This window comes from Ostrinia nubilalis, chromosome Z, assembly GCF_963855985.1.
Source record: "Ostrinia nubilalis chromosome Z, ilOstNubi1.1, whole genome shotgun sequence".
Taxonomy (NCBI): domain Eukaryota; kingdom Metazoa; phylum Arthropoda; class Insecta; order Lepidoptera; family Crambidae; genus Ostrinia; species Ostrinia nubilalis.
In genome coordinates this window covers 9,002,044-9,027,728 of record NC_087119.1, presented here as the reverse complement: position 1 = coordinate 9,027,728, position 25,685 = coordinate 9,002,044, and the positions used below count along the sequence as shown (strand labels likewise).

Genomic DNA, 25,685 nt, shown 5'->3' with positions numbered 1-25,685 from the left:
GAACAAAAGCTGGGTTGCACCATCTTACTTCAACTTTGACAAGCGTCAAAAGTCTGTCTAACTCCATACAAAAAACACCGGTTATCGCCAAAGCTACGGTCAAAGTTAGGTCACGTCAGGTGGTGCAACTCAGCCAAAGAAAAAATTCATTTTGATCGCTAATGTCAGTTTGCAGCGAGTGACACAACCTCCCCGTCTGAAGGCCAGCGGCCGACTGCCGCCCGCACCCCGCGAAGGCCCCCTCAACAGCAAAACGTTCGGAATTTATCAAAAGTAAAATTTATGAATGAAAGTAATGTTCGATTGAAAAACGCAACGTGTCATTTAAAGATTAAAGAATTCCTAATCTATTCGTGCAAAAATCTTTTAAAATAACATAGCCGATTTGGAGGAGTAGGGAATTTAAGTAAAAAATCGATGTCCCGTATTTATTTTTTTAATCCAAAACAAAGAGACGTAGCGAAAATTCAAACGTCACAAATGTAGTCCTTGAACTGTTGTATAACATATATTTTTTTCAACTATTTCTGTCCAGCAGTAAAAGAGGAGTAGGCTTTACAAAATGCCCATTTGGCGCGGATTGAGGACTCTAATCGCCTTAACTGAATGAAATCGAAATTGTATTTAGTCCTTCAAACAGATAATAAAAAAATATCGGACACGTATTTTTTCATAAGTTGCCTTGGTACTTTGTTATTGAATACGTATTATATTTTTTAATTAATTAAATAATTTCTTATTGTTCATCTATGGGTGGCTGGGTCTGGATAAATATGTGATTATTGACTACTATACCCATAAAGTACCTACCTATCGTTTACGGATTTATAGAAAAGTTAGTGTTTGGTAACAAATCCTAGTATGGTAATATAATATCACGAAGAGCACTTCTTAGTATGTAACTTGTTCGAAAGTTCTAATATCTTATTATTAAACTATTCCTTCAATATATGTAATGCCAGATATACCTATTTGTGTTCTATTTCGACTAGCCGTTTGTGTGTATCAAGGTTAAAAACGTCATATCAATTATATTATACAACGTTTCCTGCTAATATTATTCTTTCCAGAATTTATATTCTTCTCGTCGCTCGGACATAAAGCTAAAAGAGGATGTGATGACGAATGTGTGTAACATTAGGCTGATAATTTAACACAACTCTATTTTACAGATAGATAATGTCGGACTATGTAATATGTGGTTTGAAATAACTATTTCAATTCTAATTGTGACTTGGAACGATAACAAAATGGTAATTTAGTTGTAAAAAGCATAGTTCATGCATGGTGAACATTTGAAGAGGTTTGATGTTTAGATGGTTTGCGTGCGATGATGGTGGTCACACCGATACAGTTGATGACATAAAAATGTAAGTCGCTTGGGCGCATACGCAAAACGAGAAAACGGCAACAGAAGCATGAAAAGTGATACGAAATAAAAATAAAAGGAACAAAAAAGATGCGATATACTGTGATTATGATGCGAGAGAAAATATGACAAGAGTGCTGCATGCAACAGACTGAAAATGGGAATGTGTTGAGTTCGCTCGGGTAAAATAGTTTCTCTCACAGCATGTCTTTTGACCTACCTGTCAATTGTCGCCAATGATCGCGGGTGTGGGAAGGCTGCGTTACTGCCAGGAGTTAGCACAGCGCTCCACCAAGCCAGCTGTCAAAACGCATCATAAGATACATTCAAATAACTTCCATCATCTTTTTCATCGCCAGCAATGTATACCAAGTCTGATAAGTTCCATGGTAATGCCTCATGGTGAATATTATCATGAATCCCGGTACAACACGCAGCAAAGATCAAGTGGGTTATCACATTTAAATGCACATTGAGTTATCGGAAAAACCTTTTTTATGTTCGTATGTAAATAGTCTTATCTTAACATTCTCGAAGTGCATTTAAGTTGATTCCTAAAGGTGTTTTCACATAGCCGTAAAACATTTTATACATAGTTACGTCTCAAAAAGTATGTTTTTAGATAAATCATTATTATTTTTTACCTCTCTGTGAATACACCAATCAGAATATAATTGGGGGATAGTTCTAAGACTAAAAGTCGCACAAGCCTGCAACATTCGCTTATTTGACTAAAGCTTTGCATATTATATTATAACTTAAATTAATTAACTTAAAATACACACACATATAGTAATAAGAAAGTAGAAAAAGATAATTACCTGTTTATGTTGTTTTCCAGTATTTATTTCTTTTATTAAGCTTGTGGATATCTTCCGCGTTTCAAGGCAGCTCCGTTTTGTTTTATATTTATCTGTAACAATAGAGAATACTTTGTTTGATCTAAGTCGCCCATTGACTACATCTAACATTTAGGCCTTAAAATACGCATAGCATTAGCACAGCATAACATAACACATGTATAATTCGCTGTAGCAAACAGAATTATGGCGTAAGGTCATATAAAGGTTTAATTAAAACTTACCAGCCACATTGAACCCAATACGTGTCCATGTGATCATCTTTTGGTTTTGTACCTGTGAAAGACAAGACGTATAATTTAACAATGAAAATAAGTATTGAGACTTATTGGTTTATTAGGCTAAGAACACACGGCGCGATTTTCACCCGCGCCCACGGCGGTTGTGGAATTGCGGTTTTATTTCAAAACTCACGGGAACGGTTATTTGCGCGGTTATTCTAAGAACTCACGACGCGATTTTAAATCGCGCCGCTTGCTAAGTCACTGGTACAAAATGGTCGCCCGCCGATCGGACGATTTTCGCGCAGTTTTCGAGCGGGACCCGATTACAACCGCGCCCGTTGCGGGCGAAAACCGCGTCGTGAGTTGTGCATTAGTTTTTACATAAAGTATCTGCATTCTACAGAAGCTGCGGGCCCGCAACCACCGCGGCCGCGGGTGAAAATCGCGCCATGAGTTCTTAGCCTTAGAGCGGTAGAGTCCAGAATATTCTTACAATGATTTTACTATATCCATATATTTTAAGGGTTCTCTTCAGGCCGAAAGGAATTCAGAACACGTAGGCATTCTATCGAATATACAGAATACTATTTGTTTCACGTTTTACATACACATAATTAAATACCAAACGTTCAGCCAGCCATGTGTTTACATAGCAAAAGTCGGGTTTACATAGGCTCTGTTATACAGAATGTATATTTAATTCTATGACTTAGGATTGCCGCGGCTATATTTTACCTACTGTTTATATAAATGTTTTTATTGATAGGAAGATAAAAGTATGTTGATATAAAAATATGAAGCGGTCAAGATTTTTAAGGTCTTGCGCTTTGTCTTTTTATGAACAAAAATAACTACAGCGGTTTGTTATTTTAAATATTTTATTTATACCTAAAGCAGCTGGGCAACAAATTGATTAGGCATTCATTATATGACTAAATTATTTATTGTCCGTAAATAACTATACAGTATACACGTTATGAAAATTAATTACGTGCTATAACAGTTGCATGTAAGTATGAAAATTTAATTATGCATCTTTAAAAACATAAAACATATTGATTCATTACATTATTTCTTACAACCCAAAAAAACTAATACACTCACGTTTCCTTCACGCGTATGATTTATTATTATTTATTTACATGTCATTGTCAACATATTGTTTTTTTACATTTGTATACAACTTTCGGTTTACATTTTTGTCATTCCATTTATATTTAAATCGGAAAATCTATTCAAATTATTTATCAATATTTAAGGTCCGTTTTCAAGTCATAATATAGTTTGCCCTACCACCACTTCGGGACAACATATCGGCTGGTACTGAGAAGAAGTGGCGGAAGAAACTTTGTCACCTTAGTCAGCCAATATTTTATAACATAAATCTATATAATAATCATTCAAGCTAAATACTATAATAGTGGGTTTCACACTTAGATACGGTTATTACTCAATATTTTCGATTGTTTATTACAAATACATAAGTGATGGAGGTAAGCCGCACTTTTGCACGGTTAATAGCCCTAACGAGTGGCGGAGTTTTAATGACAATAATGAGCAATGGCGTCGATCGGCGATTGTCTCTTCAATGCAACTAGTAATTAATGTTTCAGACAAATCCAACTGGTCTTGGATTAAACAAAGACACCATTATTGTTCTAGCCATAATAAATATTGTAACTCTATAATCTATAAACTTATTTCCAGTCAGTCCAGTACAAAAAACCGGCCAAGTGCGAATCGGACTCGCGCACCGAGGGTTCCGTGCAAACCTGTACGTATTTATCTTTGATTTTGTTACAGCTTAAAGATATTATAGACCTGAGTTTTGATATGAATTTCAATTTAATACGTCTACGCGTCCCTGAGGTAGTAAATTATTTTAAATATTTTATAAAAATTTATGATTTTCGCAATTTTTCCATTATCTGTGCTATAAGACGTTGCTTCGTACCAAATTTCAAGATTCTGAGTTCACGGGAAGTACCCTGTAGGTTTTGATAAACGGCTGTCTTTTGATTGCGTCGGCTTAGAAGTTTGATTTTTTTCATAGCTCCAAGGGACAGTAGACCTGAGTATTTTGTATAAATTTTAGCTTGATACCTCCACGTGTTACTGAGAAAAAGGGTCATGACAGACGGACGGACGGACGGACGGACGGACGGACGGACGGACAACAAAGTGATCCTATAAAGGTTCCGTTTTTTTTTTGAGGTACGGAACCCTAAAAAATTTAATATTCAGTATTTTCAATCGTGTAAAAGAATAATGAATTCCGAGAAGTATCCTTGATTAATATACGAAGTAGACAACCTGCGAAATAAATAGCAATTATTGGAAAAACATTGACGAGACATAAGCTTTGGTAAACAAAATAATAATAAGAATATAATAATACATAATAATACGATCTCTATCGCAAATATTGGAAAAGTTTGTCTCATTTAGAAATCGATTGCGGTGCGCATGCGTGGTACTGGTAACAAAGTTGACTGTTCAGGCGTACTCTGACTTTCCCCCCTATTAGATTACTTGAATGTGCGCTCTAAATCGTGCAGTATAAATGCCACTTTAGACTGAGCTCGTCACCAGGGTGTTTCAGGTTTCTAAATCTACAAATATTTATGACTTCCTTAAAATTAAATTATCAGTAAAATCAGTAATTTACTATGCTGTAATATTATAGCTTGTGCTGGTCATCTTTAGAGCGTTTAAGGCTTGGTATTTCTGCTAAAGTAGGTATTTCGCGCTGTCAAAATCTGCGCGCGCAATACTTCGCCGAAGACAGCGCGCCAAAGAGCTCTCGCGGCTACACAGTATAGAAATACGCAGTTTGGAAATACGCAGTTGGTTAGGTTAGGTTGACTTCCTTCCGTTCAAGCGTCACACTCACAGCACTTTCTAATACAAATCATATCCAAGTGATACAAATTAAAAGAACTTTCAAAATTTTTGGGAATATATTTTAGAATCGAATAAACATAGAATATAACTGCCAAAGTAAACACGGTTCAAAGAGGCGTGGCGTCACCCGACCCTCCGGAAGTTTCGCGCCGGCTAAAAGAATTTCAAGATTACGTCACCCGACCTATCGGTATATCCTCGGGAGCTTGAGCGATTGGAAAAACATTTTATGATCAGTTACTCGTAGTAGCGATTAATTATTTAGAGCTTGGATAATAAATTATAGTTGTTGCAATTCACAAAGCTTTGCATGTGGTTAATTACATTAATCAGTACACGCATCAATTTTGTTGAGTCTTTAACTTATTTATTAGAGAATAAATTTTATAATAATACGTTAACTTAAAATGACTTAAAAACTAAAATTTATGTTTATTAATAAATAAAAATATCATACTAAAATTGCATACATATTTGTTTGTATTGGTCTGGGTGTTTTCTTTCCATAATTTATGTATAACGTATGTACGGGGCTCTGTATCGAAAATCACTATGAGCAATAAGCATCACACACGGTTACCTGGAGTGCATTACCGCAGCAAAAAGCTTGCCATCTTAAATGAACGGTATAATATCGAGGTTTCGTCAGTACAGTTGCGAACAAAGGTGTTTGTGTAGTGTAGTTGAGTTGAGAGGTCAGATTATTGAAATAATAAAACGAACATTTTATTTTTTAAATACATTTTAAAAATAATTTACATTACAGATAACAATGAGAGGATGACATTGCAAGGTGATGCCAGTCCAGTCTTAAATCCGTTGATGTAATATGCTGCATCTGCCATGTTTTTGGCTAAAAGATTCTTCTATCTTGCAGTTTAGACTTTTATTACAGACCTCAGACAGTATTTTTGGAAAACTTTTACGCATGGTGGAGGAATGGACGCTCTAGAGACTCAAGTCTAGAAGGAGTCACATGAACTCCAAGTTTTAAATCCGTTGACATCTACTGCATCTGCCATCTTTTTGGCTAGAAGATTCTTCTATCTTGCAGCTTAGACCTTTAGCTACAGACCTTAGACAGTATTTTTGAAACATTCTTACGCATGGTGGAGGAAGGGACGCTCTAGAGCAGTGGTTCTTAACCGGTGGTCCCTGGAGGCATTCCAAGTGGTCCACGATGTGCACTTGCACACCTTGGTCAAAACCACTTTTAACTGATTTTTGCAGTCAAACTGGTTTTGACCGATTATGAGGTGGTCCCTGACAAGACAGAAATTTTGTAAAATGGTCCCTCATGACGTAAAGGTTAAGAACCACTGCTCTAGACTTTTATTACAGACCTTAGACAGTATTTTTGTGAAAATTCTTACGCATGGTGGAGGAAGGGACGCTCTAGACACTCAAGTCTACAAGGAGTCACATGAACTCCAGTTTTAAATCCGTTGACATCTGCTGCATCTGCCATCTTTTTGGCTAGAAGATTCTTCTATCTTGCAGCTTAGACCTTTAGCTACAGACCTTAGACAGTATTTTTGTGAAAATTCTTACGCATGGTGGAGGAAGGGACGCTCTAGAGACTCAAGTCTACAAGGAGTCATATGAACTCCAGCTTTAAATCCGTTGACATCTGCTGCATCTGCCATCTTTTTGGCTAGAAGATTCTTCTATCTTACAGCTTAGACCTTTAGCTACAGACCTTAGACAGTATTTTTTATTATTTATTTGTGTCAGTGTGCTCTTCTAAAGAGTGTAAGACGATTGTATGTAGGTACTATTAAAATGTAATTTTAACTCAATGGTTTTGTCTCATATTTGAGGAATGTACTATGTATCATGAGTAGAGTCTTCGTTTAAAAGGATGCGAACGATTTAAATTTCAATAGGTAGACAAAATTGAATTGAATTTAAGCTTTCTCCAGTAACACTGATATTATTATACTGTGACTCATCAAAGTCATCATTGTCAAAAATATTGACAAATCGCGAACTGTCACGACCAAAAAACTGACACGCGTCCGTCCTCCGTAAGCGCCACCGCGCGACTGATTGAGATTGTCCAAGCCGTCATGGACGATTTTCTCCACATTTTTTAACATAGTAACTAAATAAGACGCAATATAAAAATTTCATCCGTTAAAAGCCCTCAAGTTATTTCTGAACTTTAGTTTAGTAAAAGATTTAGAATCTAAAATCGCTTATTTTAAAAATAAAACCATAAATAGAAAACGAATAGAGGTAACTTTGGGAATTTATTCTATCGAGTCAACTTCATCAAATCGTGTTTCCATCCGTTAATAGCCCTAGAAAATATCCTCAACTATGCCCAATAAAAATCTTCTACCTCAAAAATGAAAAATGAAAACCTCATTTTCGCCATTTTCTCTGCTACCCGGCCTTAAGCTGTATAAATGCAGCAAAACGTAGTAATTAGCGGCGGCCATTAACGCAAACTGCCAGCTGTTACGTAGCATTTTTCGCGCGTCGTTGACTCGTCCGCCTGACCTCGGGCACGCTGCGGCCGCGGTGCACCGGGTTCAATAGCTCCGTTTTTTCGCCACACACCAAAGCTGCAGATATCGTCATACAATCTGAATCATTAAACTCGAGTTCGACTAACGGTTAGTTTAGCGATTTGTCCGAATACGATGGATGTGGCGATTTTTTATGAGATTGAAATATTGGTCGAATTAAATTGTACTTTAATTAAGTTTATCTGATAAAGGCTTCATAAATTATTCAAACATTTACTAACTATGTACGAGTATTAGGTATAGTTTATTATGTTATACCTAACCACTGCAAGTGAGTAGAATGCATAATGAGGATCAGTACTGTTGTAGAAAATTCAATAAAACTAGTATCTACGTTAATCTTTAAGACATAAGAAAGATATATCTTTTTGAATTATCCAAATCGGACCATTACTTACGAAGATATTAAGTAATAAACATAGGCCGTTTTTGCCGCTAAAAGTCAACGTACGCAGGGCCGCGTGACGTCACTATATCCGAATCGAGCGCAGCCGGCGTACTATTGGGATGGAAAATATTTTTTTCCAGCTAAACTATCAGTTTTAGAAAAAAACTTTTAATAACATTTATTCTTCAAAATAAAGTAACTCATCGACCAGTAATTTAAAAAAATAAAAATTGTGAAAAATAAGTATCGCTATGTCCAAAAACCACATTTTCATAGGATTCGATGCAATGCGGAGACGCGGTTGGGGTGAGTGTAACTTAATGATTGTTTGTATTGAACATAATAATACATAATATTTTATGATGCTAATACCCGGGGCCGGGGGGGGGGGGGGGAAGTCATACCCAGCTTCTGGCCGAGGGGGAGTCATCACGTCACCTAGCTTATGCTTATGGACTGGGGGAAGGGGCTAGCCTTACACAGCTTCTGGCCTGGGGGAGGGGGGGGATCAAGTTATAACCAGTTTCTATGGGCTGGGGGGGAGGGGCTAGCCTCAGAAACTGTCAATGAATAGACCATTGACCCGTTTTTTTTTATTATTTTATAAAATCCGTCTTCAGGTCGCCACAGAACAAGGCCTCGCGAAATCTGTCTTGCCCACATCAAATTTAGGTCTCGCCCCGCCACTGCAGGTAGGTATTGCGTGTACATCGAAATGATCTTCATAGCAATGTCTTGTAGCCTAGGCAGAGTGTATCTGCCTCAGCTATACCTTATATTGTTAGAAGAAGTAAATAAATTTATACTTATACATTTTTATATTTTACTTGGAAGAAGATAATTATGACTCTAACAACACTTATGAACACTTTATTTGAATAAATCGCCAAATATACCACCGCGGAGACCCCAATCGCGTCTCTGCGTTCCATTGAATCGTATGAGCGTATGGATTTTTTGCGTTATTTTTCACAATTTCTATTTTTAAAAATTACCTATCGATAGCTTACTTTATTCTGATGAATAAATGTCATTACAAGTTTTTCTCTAAAACTGATAGTTTGGCTAGAAAAAAATATTTTCTATCCACGCAGTACGCCGGCAGCGTTCGGATCGGATATAGTGACGTCATCGTCCCCGCGCCGGGCGGTCAGTGAACTTTTTTAGTAATTTGGCCATAACTTCGTCAATTTTTGTCGTAGAACAAAAATTTTTGGACTGTGTATTAAGGATTTCTTAGCCCTATAAAACTGCATTCACAGCTAAAAATCGAAATGATCCTCATTATTATCGCGCAAATTAAAGCAATCACTGCCTAGGTAATTTCATTACAACGTTTAAACGAACCAATAATACCTTATTACATTGTTATTGTTAATGTGTTATTTGTTAACTTCGTGTCTATTGATTAATTATGGTGAAAAATCGCCGTCAGCGCGATTTAGCTATAAAAATGTAGAGTCTGTACTCTGTAGAGCAGTCGACTTGGCTGTAGTAAAATAAAAGCGTAAGCATTGAGTCTTGAGCGCGAGGTCGCAGCCGGCGCATGCCGCGCGAAGTTCAAGTGCACTACAGAAAGCACCAGGGATTCGGAGGAACGGCAGGGAGGCACTCAGTCGTACACCTGTTGGAATCTGAATTTCCCTCCCATTGAATGCATTCTGTTGATGCATGAATAACTGATGCGTGCGTGTGACACTGGCCCGGCCACCCTTATCGCCCGGGGCGCAGCTCCATTCAGCGATGTTTGTTATTGACTCTCACTTTTAATCACGACCCGCTTGCTACTGATTAGTACATAATTGCTATTATAACTCGCCACTCGAAACACGTCAATGGGAAGGGTAAATGTACAATGATGTTTACGCTTGTACAGTCGTGCGCAAACGATACAATTATGAAGTATCCGCTAGGTGCATAGAGTTGATTTTCAGCAAGACGAGACAAAACTGATTCCACTTTATTTCAAATTCAAATTCAAATTTCTTTATTCATAACCAGGTGTTTTTACATTTCTATATTGCGATCGAGGAATTCTTTTAAGTAAATAAATACTTGTGGTAGAATATCCCCGCTCTCCATATTAATTTAACATTAATTGACAATATAAATAATAATTATGACTTTAGATTATACATATATTATTTTTCAGCCTATTTTATGAAATTAAATAAAATAATGTAAAAATTAATTAGTTAAATCAATTTAAATATAAAAAAGAAAAAGTAATTTGTTTCAGGTATTGTTACACAATATAAATTAATGTTCAAAATTCCAGGGTGCAAGAGTGAGTTTGTGAGAGCAAACAGTGTGGTGTGTGTGTGTGTGTGTGTGTGTGTGTGTGTGTGTGTGTGTGTGTGTGTGTGTGTGTGTGTGTGTGTGTGTGTGTGTGTGTGTGTGTGTGTGTGTGTGTGTGTGTGTGTGTGTGTGTGTGTGTGTGTGTGCGAGGGTGGGTGATTTAGTTAATTTACTTCTTCTAGAAATGCCTCAGTTTCCACATAGCTACAGGATTTAAGGAATAAAGTGATGGTCTCTTTGCACGTGCATATATTCTTTGGGTAGATATTCAAAATTTTATTTATTTTATTGTATAATATGGCAGACCGTGACATATTTATTGCCTTTTTGCGTAAGCCGTTCTTACAGCAGGAGCAATAGCTACGCTATAATTACGTCTTCGGGCGACTTTATGGGCATCGTAAGGCAAGGATTTATGAAGTTTCAGGATAGCGTTTAAAAAATAGATTTGTCTTACCGAGAGAACATCACTAAGTTTGTAAAGATCTTGCGTAGAGTATCTGTACGGTTTGAAATGAATAACTTTTAACACTAGAGTGCTCGCGCCCCTAAATACTCCTAGAGTGCTCGCGCGGGTGACATACGTCCCCCATTATGATATGGGTTTATTTTTGCTAATCTTATTTAATACAAGTAAAACAATTTATAATATTAAACATCAACTATATTTCTTACTAAATAATTGAAAAAAAGTGAGAAATTATTTCATGAACTCTTATTATAAACCAAAAGAAATACTTCAATATTTTTCAAATATTTTAGAGTCGAAGAGACCAAAGTAGTTTAAATAGTCGTTTGACCCGTTATTTTGGCAAAAATATCACCTAATTAGAAAGTTAATCAATAGATTGATCTTATTCTGTGATATTTTGATCACAACTAGGGCACGATATGATTTGATGATCTGGACAAAAACGCCTATTCCACTTGTTATATTTGCTTACGAGTGCTTCGATTTCTTGCTCTTGTGCAATAAACACATCGTCCTTTGCCACAATACTGGCAAGTTTTGTGCTAGTTGGTGTTGTCGCAAGCCCAGAAGAATCCTGGTTTTTAATTTTACAGTCCTAGGTAAGTTATTACTACATTGCATACAATCTAAAACAACTACTTTCTTGCATCATTTTATGCTTATAAAACAATATAATTATTGTAAATGTTTAAAAAATGGTTAAATATTATAACTTTGAGCTTACATGAAAGTAAACTTGATTTTAAACCGCGACGATAGGGGATCAAACAATTCCTCAAGTGCTCGCGCGGGGGACATGCGTCACCCAAACACTTTAAATGTTTTCTGCACTCACGTTGATGCGTCTCTAGCAAGATGGCGTTACTACTAAAATGTGCGACAATACATGCTCGAAGAATACATGAGAAGGCAGCACTGTAGCTCGATACCTTGAAAAAATATTTACAAATTTTACACCCTGGGTGACATATGTCACCCGCGCGAGCACTCTAGTGTTAAGAGAGCTCTTTGTGCTATTTCTAAATCTTTAAACTTCATCTTACTTGCCCCTCCCCAGACCGGAATACAATAAGCCAAGAGTGACTGAGCAAGTGAAATATACACTGATTTTAGCAGACTTTTATCGGCAACGCAACGAAGTTTTTTGAACACCCATATTAGTTTCCTGGTTCTTGTCATCATCATTTCAAGGTGGGCATGCCAGGAAAGTCGCTGGTCAACAAGCACTCCTAGGTATTTAGTGTAAGTCACTTTGGAAATTACTTTACAATCACATGCCAAACTACTCTGGTTCTGACATTCATGAATTTGTATTTTAAAGTTTGTTTTAGGTTGTGATGAGTTGTAATTTGTGAACGCAATGTAATTTGTCTTGTCCGTATTTAACGTCAACAGATTCAACCTTAACCAGATGGCTATGCTTGCAAGCCCTGCCTCTGCAGCCCGACGCGACTTTATTTGTGAATCATACTTAAGATACGCTTAGCTACTTTCGAGATTAGTTAAGATTTGTAAAGTTGGAGTAATTTACTAATTTATCTTAAAATTTTTGGTACAACAATACATATTTTCGTTGAAACTATATTTTTCACCCATAGATTATCTAAAAATAACTACACATAAACCGGTGATTGATTACCCCAATCTTGGCCGCATTGCAGTTGTTTACTTTTAAAAAGATATCCACGAAAATGAAAACCAATAACGTTTTACATTATGTTTGCAACTATTCCAAAATCCTATTGTTTACACAACCTCGACGCAAAGTCATCGTTATCGTGGAGCTAACTATAAGAATAATATTTCCATAAACAATACTGGTTGATACAGATACGGCTGTGTACAAAACAATTGTACCTACGAACAAACGCTAGCGTCACCGCGCGATAACCGCCGCGAGTGTGAGTGGCGCTGAGTCGATAGCGATGCGCGCGCGCACTGGACGTCACCGTTATCAACGACCACAGACAAGATGCTGTTCAAAATACGCTTTTAGTACGTGCAAAATTTGTCATCGCCCTCCATTGAACTCAAATTTAAATCTAAATTTGTCATCAACGATCAACGCGGATAGAGCAGAAACCGTTTCAATTTTTTATACACGTGTGGCCTAATCCAAGAGCATTAATTACGTCTCTGACTGGGCCAAAAAACTTAATTTTACAACTGCAATCTTAATTAAGGTCTGTTTAATTAAACTAAGCCACGGAGCCAGACTAGATCTGTAGAAGTTTTGGCCCCCATTACGATGATGAATTTTTAGTATCTAATTTTTAAAAGCTCTGTTTAGCGCCAATTTTTCAACATTTCCCTGAGGATACCGATAACAATCATCAAACCTGATTTGTTTTTCAATTTCAGCTCGCACAGAAATTTTCCTGGTTGTTTTTCACTCATCAAACGGTGTTAACTGACGAATCGGTCCTGTTGGAACGTGGAATTATAGACTTCTCATGTATCCCGACCACGATAGAGCAACCAACAACCTGTGGGGTCAGCTTTTTGGGTAGTTTTATGTCTTTTTGCTGGGCTTTAATAGAGGCTTTCAGCGGTCACTGCCACATTACAAAAGGGGGGCACCTAAACATGTCTGTTTGGAAAGGTTTACGTACCTACTAAACGAAATGTTTAACACCTTTACTACATTTATTATTATTTTACAAATATCGTCTTTCAATAAAACTTTTTATAGTTCACGGAGCCGTTTAATATAGATGTCATTGTATAAAAATATTCTCACCTGCACTTGATTTAATAGCATTTTCTTCAGAGAGGGGGTCGCAACGCTCAATCGACTTGATTTGGTTTTGTACCTGCAACAAAAAATACGACTTAAAATTTAGAGTCTCATAAGAAACGGCAAATTCAATATTTTAAAGCAATAACTGAAAAGTTTTAGAATAAGACGCGTCCTTTGAAAGAATGGGATGGAGGTAGGTCGTCGACATCGAAACTGTACCACATGCTCAACAAATGGTACCTAATATGCATTGCAGAAATAGAACGGAACACTGAACTGCAGTTTAGTTTACGGCCTTTAGACGGTCGTAAAATCAGCTCAGAAAGTAAATAATAATAACGGCACAATGAAACAGTGCCACACCGCACGAAGCGAAAGCGAACTCTATTCTCTGCTGCGCGCGCGGCGGGCTCCGACACCACCGGGGAACAAAAGAAAAAATAAATTGCATAGTTTCAACTCACTTTTTCTAACCAAGGGTGACTTTTGAATAGCTTTTTCTACCTGCGTTTGGGTCAGGCGTTACGTTCATGATGCAAACGTTTGCCCGAACTTTTACAAAGTTTTAACGTTTATGCCGCTTGTTATAATAGAATTTCTACGAACTAGTTAAATTATTAACATTGTGATGTAGCGCAAAGTTGTGCGAATTTCTACGGTTATGTTTACGTCTCCTATATAATTTATCAGAAAACCGGTTGCGTTTTGTTTTATTTAAAGAGTTTGTACACAAATTATCAAGGCCTTGTAATAGCTTTATTACATTTCACTGGTTACACCAATTATTATAATAAGTTTATGGTTATACGTTTTATTAACAAAAATGCATGAACACAGTATTGTGAACGTAAATACCATGGGAGAACAAACGACAAATTGAGCCAAATAAATATAATTGTTGAATTACCAAATAAAGTGGAAGGTGGCGACCTCGAAATACTTGCATAATTGACAATTAGCCCGTTAGCCGAGCGGTTCAGGGCACTTGTGTAAACAATGTGCCAAAAGGTAATCTGCATGTCTAAAGGTGGTTAGTTAAAACTGGCACACGTAAGAAGCTAGATCCTGTAAGATTGTGTTGTTTACAGATTGAAATAACCGTTCGGACAGTAGACACGAAGAGCGTTCGCGGTCATGTTAGCAATGTTAATGCTAAATGCGTGCTGCGACGCTCTACTTGGTGTAACGGAACGTCGCGTGGTTTAGAACAGAACCGGTTTTTGAAAACTTGCATCAAAAACAGAGCGAAATCTGCTACGTGTCATGTATCGACACATAATTCATATAATCTATGGTCTCCAGTCACGATTCCATGGGAATAATTAAGAGCTATTCACAAATTGACATAGCACGCTTTATGATAACCAAATAACTTTAAATATTTGCGTCACTAACATATTCGTGTTAGCTTCAAATAAGTATTGACAAATCACAGCTCAGAACCGACATGGATCCAATAACCGTTACGACTTTTTAAAGTAAAATGTAACGGACTCGTTACTTTTTAACTAAATAATGATTTAGACGATGTATTTGTTATACATAGTTGATTTGCTTAGGTAAATACATCCATTACATAGACTTCCGTAACTGATAGGGATTAGGGTGTCAACCACGTCATGACAATAACTTGCGTTTTGCACCCAAGTAGTTAATGCAGTTAACGCAAACCTGACACATCCTGCCTGGCAACTTGGGGACAATGAAGCACAAAAGGGATTGGCCTTCTAAATCGATAGCGACCGTAAATTAGAAGCCACAATGATCCGCTGGACAGTCATGGCATGTAATTGTTTATTTTAATTCCATCATTTGACTGTCAGTCACGTAACCATGATCGGTGTTGCCACTGAGCGACAGAATACCCGGTACTCGTTATATGAGTTTGCCAAGACTTCTATAATAAATATATACGTGATTTGGTAATTTAAGATCTTAAGTTTACTTTAAATTGTTGACTTATTTTCTCTCTACTGTAACAGAACTGTTATTTTGAAAATTTTAAGGTCATATACTTTTTTCAATAATCTAATGCCCGTCAATCCCAAATTTGTTGTTACCATAGGGATCTTTAAAAAATAGGGATCGATGGTGAAAACGGGCATGACTCTACTTATTTACTTGAACTTCGCTTCGATATCATGTCGTCTGAAACAAATTGAACTCACTCAAGAAAATATTTTCTCGAAGTTATTTCATCGTAGAAAGAAAGTTTTCATAAAATCTCAAGTTACAAGAATTAAAATTAATAAAGCAAAAGTCTCTAATAAATCTCACTTCGTTACCCTACGCTTGAGAGTTTCATATTTTCAAAGGTTTCAGCTTACCAATTGAACAGTGTAGAGTTCAATAGAATCACTTTTTACTCTGCTCCGCTTTAAAAATGCCTTTTAAATTTTGTCTACATTGTTTTAACACTTTTTACTTCAATCAGCTTTATAAATGCCTTTTAAATTTCTTCTACATTGTTTAAACATTTTTTACTTCAATCCGCTTTAAAAATGCCTTTTAAATTTCTTATATATTGTTTAACCACTTTTTACTTTAATCCGCTTTAAAAATGCCTTTTAAATTTATTCTACATTGTTTAATGGCGTTTAATAGGTAATCAGTTTTGAAAGAAACAATGTTTTTAGCATCGTACTGTCTAAATCAGGTCGTTTGTGTGTTATTAATTTTATGTATGTATTGGATACCGGCATATAAGAGAGATGAGCTTTCTTCGCATACCGGGCATTGCGTGAGCTAGCCGATGCGGCGGCACGTCCGATGGTCGCACTCCACTTCGCACGAGGCCTGCACAAGCGTCTAGCACGCGTAATCAGTCTTGATACAAAAAACATCACGAAATACGACGAAGGAAAAAACTTTTTATTTTATTTCCGGTATTTAAGTCACTCCACACACCGGTGTGGTCCACCTTGACGACTATTGATCAACATTATTGCGTAGATGACGCGGCCCACGAGCGGCGCGAGATCGATGTGTCGATCGGAGCCACGTGACTAACAGCCACGTCGTAGATTCGTGAAATTTACGGAAGCATCTCGACTTCTCGAGCCCCATTGGACGGCTCCCGAGACCCGGCGAGTTAGAAGGCACCTTGTTGAGTTGATTTCCACGCCGAAAGGAACAGACGAGTAAACCCCTTTCATTCTGGCAGAATGCGCGCGCAAATTTTTCCGATACGCGATACCTACGCAACTTGTTGAAGTTAAACACGCGAGGACATAAAATTTATCAGAAATATTAGTGTATAGAGAGCTAATAATGTGTTAGATATTTAATTTAGAATAGTGTAAACGTTACCTATGAAAACATCGCCCAATCCTCTTCGTTCAGATATTTACGCTTTTTTGGTTATTTTTATTTTCCATTTGCTTCTTTTTTACTTATTTGTGTACATTATATTTAATAGGATTCAACTTTATTATGGACATCAGATTTATTTTTTCTTTGTAATCCTATTTGTTTTTGAGCAAAACACGAATCTTCGTTCTCAATTTAATTATGAATCTCAGAATTTCTACTGGTATAATCTTCTTTGCAAGATGTTTAGCTTTTAAAGCTTTTTATACAAAAATAAACTGACTTTCAGGTTCAATTATTTACTTTTTTGGAGATACATCTGATAGAGAGCTACTTTTCATTTCATGATTTTCTTGTTTCAGGGAATTTCGTTTGTTGGTTCGTCTCAGGGACTTTCGCGCGCAAAAAATGAAATATTAAATGGAAAATTGAATTATGTTAGAGCACTATTAGCTTAGCTAAAATTTAATTATCATATTGTTTCAGTGCAAATAAAAGTATTTTAATATTCCTACTGAAAGTCGATATAGAAAATTATATTACTGTTTAATTTATTCTCAGTCAGTACCTTTAAAAATAGAATGCCTATTACCAAAAATAGCAAGTCTGTTACAAAAAATAGTAGTTACCTAGTACCTACCAGTTAATAAACTTGTTTACAAACAAATGCATATTTCATGACTTAGTGAAAATCGATTATTACTGAAACGTAATAAACTTCGGATTCATAACTTTTATGCATTTTAAATTAATTAATCGATTGTACAAATAAAACGGTATCATTAAATAAAAATTTACAACAGAAAAAAATAAACGTATTTTCTTGATAACTTTCCAATGATAAAAAAATAAGAAATAAATTAATTGAACAAGATTTAGCAGTGTAAAGCTGAGTTGCTCCATCCTATTTTGACTTTAACAAACGACAAAAATCTGTCAAACTCCATACAAAAAGCACCGGTTATTGTTAAAGTTACGGTCAAAGTTTTTAGGTGCAACTCAGCCTAAGTGTGTAATATGATTCATTTAATAGAAATCGATGAGTCATGTCAAACGCCAGGGGGATCGGATCTACCAAGGGTTACATTACCTATTGGAATCCATCAAGAATGTTTTAGATACTACTCATTGTTAATGTTTTGCGTATACCTTACTTAGCTCTATTTTGATTATTACGGATAATTCTACAAATATTTATAAAAAATATGTAAAATGAAAGGTGCTTTACAACAGGTAGAGTCATAGCATAGCACATGCTAATAAGGTACAATGTTGATATTTCATTAACAAGAGATTCTATAATGTGTAAGTCACACACAAGCTTTAACAATTGGCACCGGTTCTCGGTGAGGCCACGCGAGGCGGGCTGGGCATTGGCACGCGGCAGCGGGGTCTTCGCCCTTCGCATCTTGGCCAGTAACTGACCTAACACTAGGCAGGCGCACCTTCGCCGAGGGTTGCATTGCACCTGGCGATCGAGCAGACGCTCTTTTTTGTGAAGCTATCTGTCGGTGGCAGTTTATTTTAATCGTGCGCGCGCAGATGGCGCAGGCGCAGGGGTCGCACTCCAGGCGGCCGCGGCGCGAGAGTGCACCCTAGGCCGAGCGCACAGGGTGCACATACGAGTGCGCACTTCCCCTGGCCTTAGTTGTAAACAAACCGGGTGAGGGCAATGGCTGCCAGCCACTCCCCGCGCTCTGCCGCGCCGACGACGCCATTCAACCGGGAAGTTCACGCTTTATTTTTAGCGCTCCACGAAACGCGCATTACTGATAGTAGGTATAACGGCGTTTGCTGAAGGACTCGAACAAAAAATCAAAACAATATTTCATGTGTCCCTGGCTAACCGAAAACAATGCTACTGTCAATACTATTTGTGATACAACAAGAGAATGTTATCTTTATCATAACAGAACAACTCCAGCGAATTGCTCTCCGAGCGTGTTAGCAAGTCGTGTCCGAGATAAGATAACATATACCTAGGTAGATTTATGAAAATACGCGTGGGCGCGTTGAAAATAAGAACAGCATTACGAGCACTGCGTAACTATCCAACAAACTTATGAGAAAAAATCTAAATTTGCCGCAATCGAGGGGCGAACAAAAAAACGGCACCCAGCTCTGTCGACAGGAAATAAAACGGTGGGTCGGCTATTTTTAAAACCAGTTTTGCAAAATAACAGAACAAATCCCGAACTGCGGGTTCGCTTACTGGTTTAGGGTGGTATTGTAACAGAACCCGATATTATAAACGGGGTCGTTGGCCGTTGGGAGTCCGACAAGTAGGTGCGCGGCGTGTGCCTGTAGCGTTCTAGTTGGTGACTCTAGCATGTACCTAATCAGCGGCATTGACATTGGTGTATAGGTGGGCGGCTCGGTTGCCCGGTTGCCCGGCGGCCCGGCGGCAGGAGCAGCGCGGCGGAGGCGGCGGCGGCGTACGGGGCTCGAGCGCGGCAACAGTTCGGGGAATTGTTGTCTTCAGCAGCGTCGTCGCCGGGTGTCGGTGTCGGGCGCGAGTCAATGACCCGAGCGCTCGGAAGGCGCGGGAGGGTGCGCGCGCACGCAGCCGCGCCCCGCCTTTATTTATTACGCTACGCGCGGCGCGCTCGGCGCCGGCAACGCGCGGCGGGGCGGAGGCCGCATTCCGGGCCGCCGGCCGCCGGCGCCGTGCTCCGGCGACCGGCGTACGCTGCGAAAATAACGCACCGCACATCTCACGGACCAGCCGACGTCAGGAAACGAGTCACACTTTAAAATAAACTAACTCAAAACTTACTCAGATTCAGGAACGAACGCGAACACGTGCGCCAACCTCGTGCACCACTAGGTCTCTATGCTCACAGACCACTAAGTCACTGTCCTCGATGGGTCTAGTTCATAAAGGCCGCAGGTAAGCCGGGCGTAGCTTCCCGTCAGCTCGGAATGGTTAGACAAGTCAACACTGAAGTACACATGGCGCGCGCGAAGTGTCGTATCGAGACAACGGCATGCGCGTCAGCTTCGATGGCGGTATGACGCATTAGTGAGCGCGCGGCGCGGCTCTACAAAATGCGCAAGCAGACGGGACGGTGAAACGGTCGCGGGGGGCCCTCGGGAGCGCGCCCCCCTCCACGGCGCTCCGTGCTGCCCTCTGCGTCGGGCTCATCGACCGCGCGCCCTCACCGCGGCACCGCCGCCGCGCGCCTGCTGCTGCTGCCTCGCCACTCTCACTCTACCGCAACACGACGCGTTCCCGCCTGCTCAGACACACTGCTGCCCGCTAATACAATATCTATCCCACCAGAAGAAACTAGGTCCAATTTTGATCACATTTTTCAAAATGACAGGAAAAATTACGCAGCCGGAACTCTACATTTTATTTATAACAAACTAAATTGATTAGAGTAGTATTTTTCATGTATTTTGCCCCAAATTAACGTCATACAACCATTAAACTGGGCCAAATTACAATGAATTTATCACGTCATCATGCAGGGGTCAAAAAAACGCTAACCGCCTCATCCCGGGCCGGGCGGCCGCGCTGGCGAGCCCCGCGCTAACGGGCCGACGTGTCAACAACCACGCACGCGTACGCTCGAATCACGGCGCGGCCGATGTGGCTATACAATATCGCCATCAGCAATCTACTCTCAGCGATAGATGAGGCACCTTTACAGTTTGAGGCTCTTTGTACGAGTATAATACACATGACTCATTTTCTTGAATTGTTATTTATTGCAAATCGACGAGACAAAAAGTTTCATTGAAGAACTTTATCAAACAAACATTGATTCAAATGGTAATTTGCATTAAATGATGCAGATTTGCCTCATCCATAACAAACAGATTTCTAGTTCGGTGTAGGCCCAGCTTTTTCTGCAGCATTCAATGAACTAGTTTTTTTACTCGCCGACGCTCGAGTAAGTACGGCCCCGAATAAGAATTTAAAACGCACGATTGTGGCCTCTCTAACGGGTAGTCATTTGGAGCAGATTACCAGTGCACTAGGATCCGTACGAAATCAAAAGTGCACAGGTGACTGCCTTTTTAATTTCCATTTTGCCGGGGACTGAACCGGGGCGTCTTTACGATGCAATGACATAATTGTCTAGAGAAGGATGCAGAGTAACGGAAGTCATTATTACGATGTGATCACACAGAACATAAACAATAGTAAAATTGTACATTGTTTTCTCGAGACCTCTGTAACGGTTTCTTTTACAATTAAACGGGTTTTGGCTGGACGAATCTATAATTAACAATTTTATATTTATCGATTACATAAAATATTCGGTTTTGTGTAGAGACCTGTTATTTGTGAGTTACATATTATTATTCCGAGAATTAACATTCCATAATAATGTCTCTCTGCAGTCTAAAGCAAGAGATAAGGACGGCGTTGGCCGCCTACGCGAGGCACACAGAAATAGCAGCGCGTGCGCCGCCTCTGACTCAGCACAGACAATGGACCTGGTGTCCCCGACTAAGACAGCTTTCGCCACTATCAACACGTCAGCTTAACTAGGTATTTCGAAAGTGGAAATGACAAATATCAATATACGGTACGAGTAGTAGACTTTGTCTCTACCATTATTATCACATTCATCAAAGCGAGAGCTGATCAACCAACACGTAATAAAATTTATTACGATTTAGCTACTAGTATTCTCATGAGGACTAGTATAGTTAAACTAGCTTTTGCCCGCGGCTTCACCCGCGTGAAATTTATTTTGTCACAGATCGTCATAAATTATAGCCTATATGTTATTCTGGGTGATAAACAATAATACTGTAAAGTTTCATCAAAATCCGTTCAGTAGTTTTTGCGTGAAAGAGTAATAAACATCCAGACAACATGACATCCAGACATCCAAACTTTCGCATTTGTAGGATAATCTGTGACATAATTAAGTACACAAAAGCTCCGTCGGTTTATCAAAAAATATTTTAAAAAAAACAGGTCAATAAAAAAGTTTCCGCGATATTACATTGTAATTAAGGACCACTGAACATGTTTTTTGATAAGTCTGGCTTGGCTTACAAGAGAAAGCAATGAATCTTTCACACTAATGAATCGCCATCGCCCAAAATATTTGCAAGATTTCGCGAGCTGCAAAGCTCTCATGTAGAGTAGCGCGGCTTACTCGAGCGCAGTGCAAACGGTCGTTTCGTTCAGAGTTGATGCCTGATTGTAAATAAAGAATGACACAAGGAAACAATACGCTAAGTAAGTACATTAAGATGTTTTCGTAGCAGTTCGTAGCAAATCTTAGTGTTGATTTTACGATACGTATTTGGTAGTGTGTGTGAAATGCGTCATCAAATCTTCATCATTCTAATGTTAAATTCACGTAGCGCCAATGTTTTCACGCTTTTAAAGCAAATAGCAAATGATTTAGATTCGCTAAAAATAGGCATGTGGTGGGTTTTACATAAGAAACGATCTAGCGGCTCTCTAGTGCTGACAAAGTATGCGATACGAATACGATGACCTTTCCAGTGTAAACGTATCAGTCTACGTGGGTTGTGATGTTCATAATATCTCTACATTTATTCCTTTTTATATACAAATATGACACGCATTTACGATGATTGACTTTACACACGCAAATATTTTTCCAATTTAGACCAATCAATCAAACAATCCTATTATCAAAAAAATAAATCATACTTTACTAATATAATACTAAAACCATTTTTAACAAATATATTCAAATGCTCAACAACTCAACCAAAATATGTAACTAATAACTCATTCAATCGAGTTTGCTAATTCAAATTATGGCTAGATAAAAAACATCGGCCGTAAATTAAGAACTTACGAGAAGGATAAGAAACGAAACGAGCTATTTCAAAAATAACGTCGTTCGGATAAATTCTTCAAAGCCGCTAAGTTCATTCGGAATGAAAATTAAATAAACAAAGACCGGTCCTACTCAGCTCACACAACATTTATATGGTAATACTAAGACAAGTCCACTTGTTTTTTACTCTTTACGTTTATCTAAAGCAACCCGAACCACCATTCCATAAGACTTATTTTTGAAAATATACTAACTAAACATGTTCACTTGCCTTTTATTTCGTAGAAATCGTAGAAGAGAATCGTCAAAGAGTTGATCCGTAAATACGAAATGGAATTAATTCTAGTTACGATTCAACACTATGCAAGTTAAAAGGATTGGATAAGTACCGGCGCATCTTTGTGTAGACAATCATAGTTGCAACTTGCAACGGAACTGCATGTAACGACAGCGCGTTTGTTGATACTGAAAGTAGCTAGTCGGTCAGTTTCAAGATGGCGCACCCAGACGCCATTTCAGCTCGGTAAAGTGCGGTTACTCAAATATTTCTCGAGCAAAGTGCTTGGCAAACATTACCAGTGGCACATACTAATGCGATGCTAATCATTACGCCGGACACATATTAATTTAAGTACGGCACTTTAGCACGGCGAGCGGACGACAAAGGCCTCCAATCAGTAACGGTCTAGGTATTCGAAGAAAGGAACCCAACATAGCGGATCTTCGTGCCCCTCGGCAAGTTTTGCATTATGATGTGATGAGAACTCCTGCCGTAAAAAGTAATCATTTCTTATTTCGAGACGTTTATATGAAATTAATATAAAGGTTAACGATCACGGCCATGAAATTGCTCGCTAACAGGAGGTACATAAGTGAAGGAGTATACGCAATAAGGCAGTTAATAACGAGCAGGCCACAGTGCAAATGCGGCAAGGCCTGTGAATATTTTTGCGCCGAGCATCGGCGAACTGGTCCAGCGGCATTCTCCCGCTACTGCAGCCAGCACTCCATCCAACGCTTTTACCATAATAGGCTAAACTAACCATATCTTTTAGCAAAAACATTACAGCGAACTGCTTGGCTCTTAAACATATATAATTGTCAAGAAAAAATACAGACTCCGGAATATTCGTTTATTAAAGCATATTCATTCAGTGAACCATAGACGTTTAATTTTATGCTACATCAACTGATGCAAACATTAATTGGTTATAAGGATGCTCCTGAAAAGCAATCACGAGGCTTGTGTTCTATGGCAATAAATCAATGTTGATATTTTATCTTTAGCAAGCATTTACGAGTGATGCTCCTAATCCAGATCTCAAACTACAAATGTCTAATATTTCGGAAATCCCTACTTCAAATATTAGACTCATATGGCTTGTAACATTTAATACACATTCAAGTAATTCTACGTTTCAAGTTTAAACGACTGTTTATATAAATTAAAAAAATAACATTCACAATTCGTACGACTACAAAATCGCAAATATAAATGATGGTAACTGTAGTAGGTACTTATCTCTACCAGCTACGACGCAATTAAGCACATCCAGCAAATATTAATTGATGACTTACGTTTATTTTTATGTCGATCGTACATTATCGGACAGGTTGTCTAGGATAGGGAACTGCGTTGCCGATTGCAGTGAGCATAATGCGCGTCTCTACATCGACCAACGACGCGAGAGCGGGCCGGCCCGTGCGAAAGGGACGGCCACAACGAGCGTGGGAACTGCCTTCGACACGAGGAGTATGACTGCATTTGAGCCTGAGCTTGCTGCAGGCGATTCGGGCAACAAGTTGCTGGAAAAAAGTTGTCCGTGTAGTTACTTTGTCATCACGGCTTTCGAAAGGCTCGCGAAAATAACGGTTCGTGGAAGTAGGCTCCGCGGGTATTTTCATATTACATACTTATTTCACCCGAGCCAATCATTAAGTTTAAAGCGCGTTAAGTTTAACAAACTTTCTGATATACTTATCCGATTGTGGAAGACATCATCGAAAATAAACCCTTTCCTTTCGAATCAATGAAAATTAGGGCATCGGATTTAATTTCGTTTGCAAGTCCTAATCCTAACTGCCAATCTACTGTGGTTTTGGTGCGGTTTTGCCGCCAGCGTAGAATGTTTATCAAATATGCATTAATTATTATGATAATAAATTCCCGTAACAGAAACAAATTAATACTTAACTTCGCGGCGATTTATGGTGGCCGCGCGCCGATACGGCGAGGTGTCCATAAAAACAGGATCGCGTATGTTTTATTAAAGACTGCCGAAGCTTGAAAACAACGTGAGAGGCCGTTAGCACCGAGAAGCTGCAGATGCACCATTTCGGAATAAAGAACCAAGCCCTCCTTGAATACAAATATGGTTATAGTTTATTTATAAGGCACTCGATGACAAAGAAATATTTTTAAATTGTTAACCTTGTTTTTCGTGCGTCATTTCTTCACTGACAGCACGATTTTGAATGCAATAAAATATTGAAATATGCAACGAATTAAGCAGCTCCTTTGTATGGGCAAAAATTAACCAACATCGTGATATATGATCTTTTATGAAGACTTTAAATTCAAAAGCAATTACTAGTATGAATTCCTGTAAAATTTAAATATGATAATAATTATGTCATTTTACTATGTTGACAGTTGGGAGTATTATCATGTTGCTTTTTTATCCTCTGATATTTTATGTCGTTTTCATTCCTGAGAAGCCTTGGTTATGTGTCTTGAAATCTGAACTCTCTTAATTCTCTTTAAAGTAGGTATAAAATTAATTACTAATCTCAAGTGGAGAAAA

The 25,685-nt window shown here is 38.4% G+C and overlaps 1 protein-coding gene and 1 long non-coding RNA gene across 2 annotated transcripts in view; one reads left to right on the top strand and one right to left on the bottom strand.

The window, feature by feature from the left end:
* LOC135086875 (uncharacterized) overlaps nucleotides 1-19,513 on the bottom strand; it is a 50,483-nt gene extending 30,970 nt beyond the window's left edge. Inside the window, exons 1-5 of the mRNA XM_063981702.1 lie at nucleotides 19,434-19,513; nucleotides 13,790-13,862; nucleotides 2,454-2,505; nucleotides 2,191-2,282; nucleotides 1,590-1,669 (exon numbers count right to left, since the gene is read on the bottom strand). Coding sequence (XP_063837772.1) covers nucleotides 1,590-1,669; nucleotides 2,191-2,282; nucleotides 2,454-2,505; nucleotides 13,790-13,862; nucleotides 19,434-19,453 — 317 coding nt within the window. The 5' untranslated portion in view covers nucleotides 19,454-19,513. The remainder of the gene's footprint in view (nucleotides 1-1,589; nucleotides 1,670-2,190; nucleotides 2,283-2,453; nucleotides 2,506-13,789; nucleotides 13,863-19,433) is intronic.
* LOC135086890 (uncharacterized) overlaps nucleotides 1-25,685 on the top strand; it is a 138,834-nt gene that overhangs the window by 80,907 nt on the left and 32,242 nt on the right. The window lies entirely within an intron of this gene.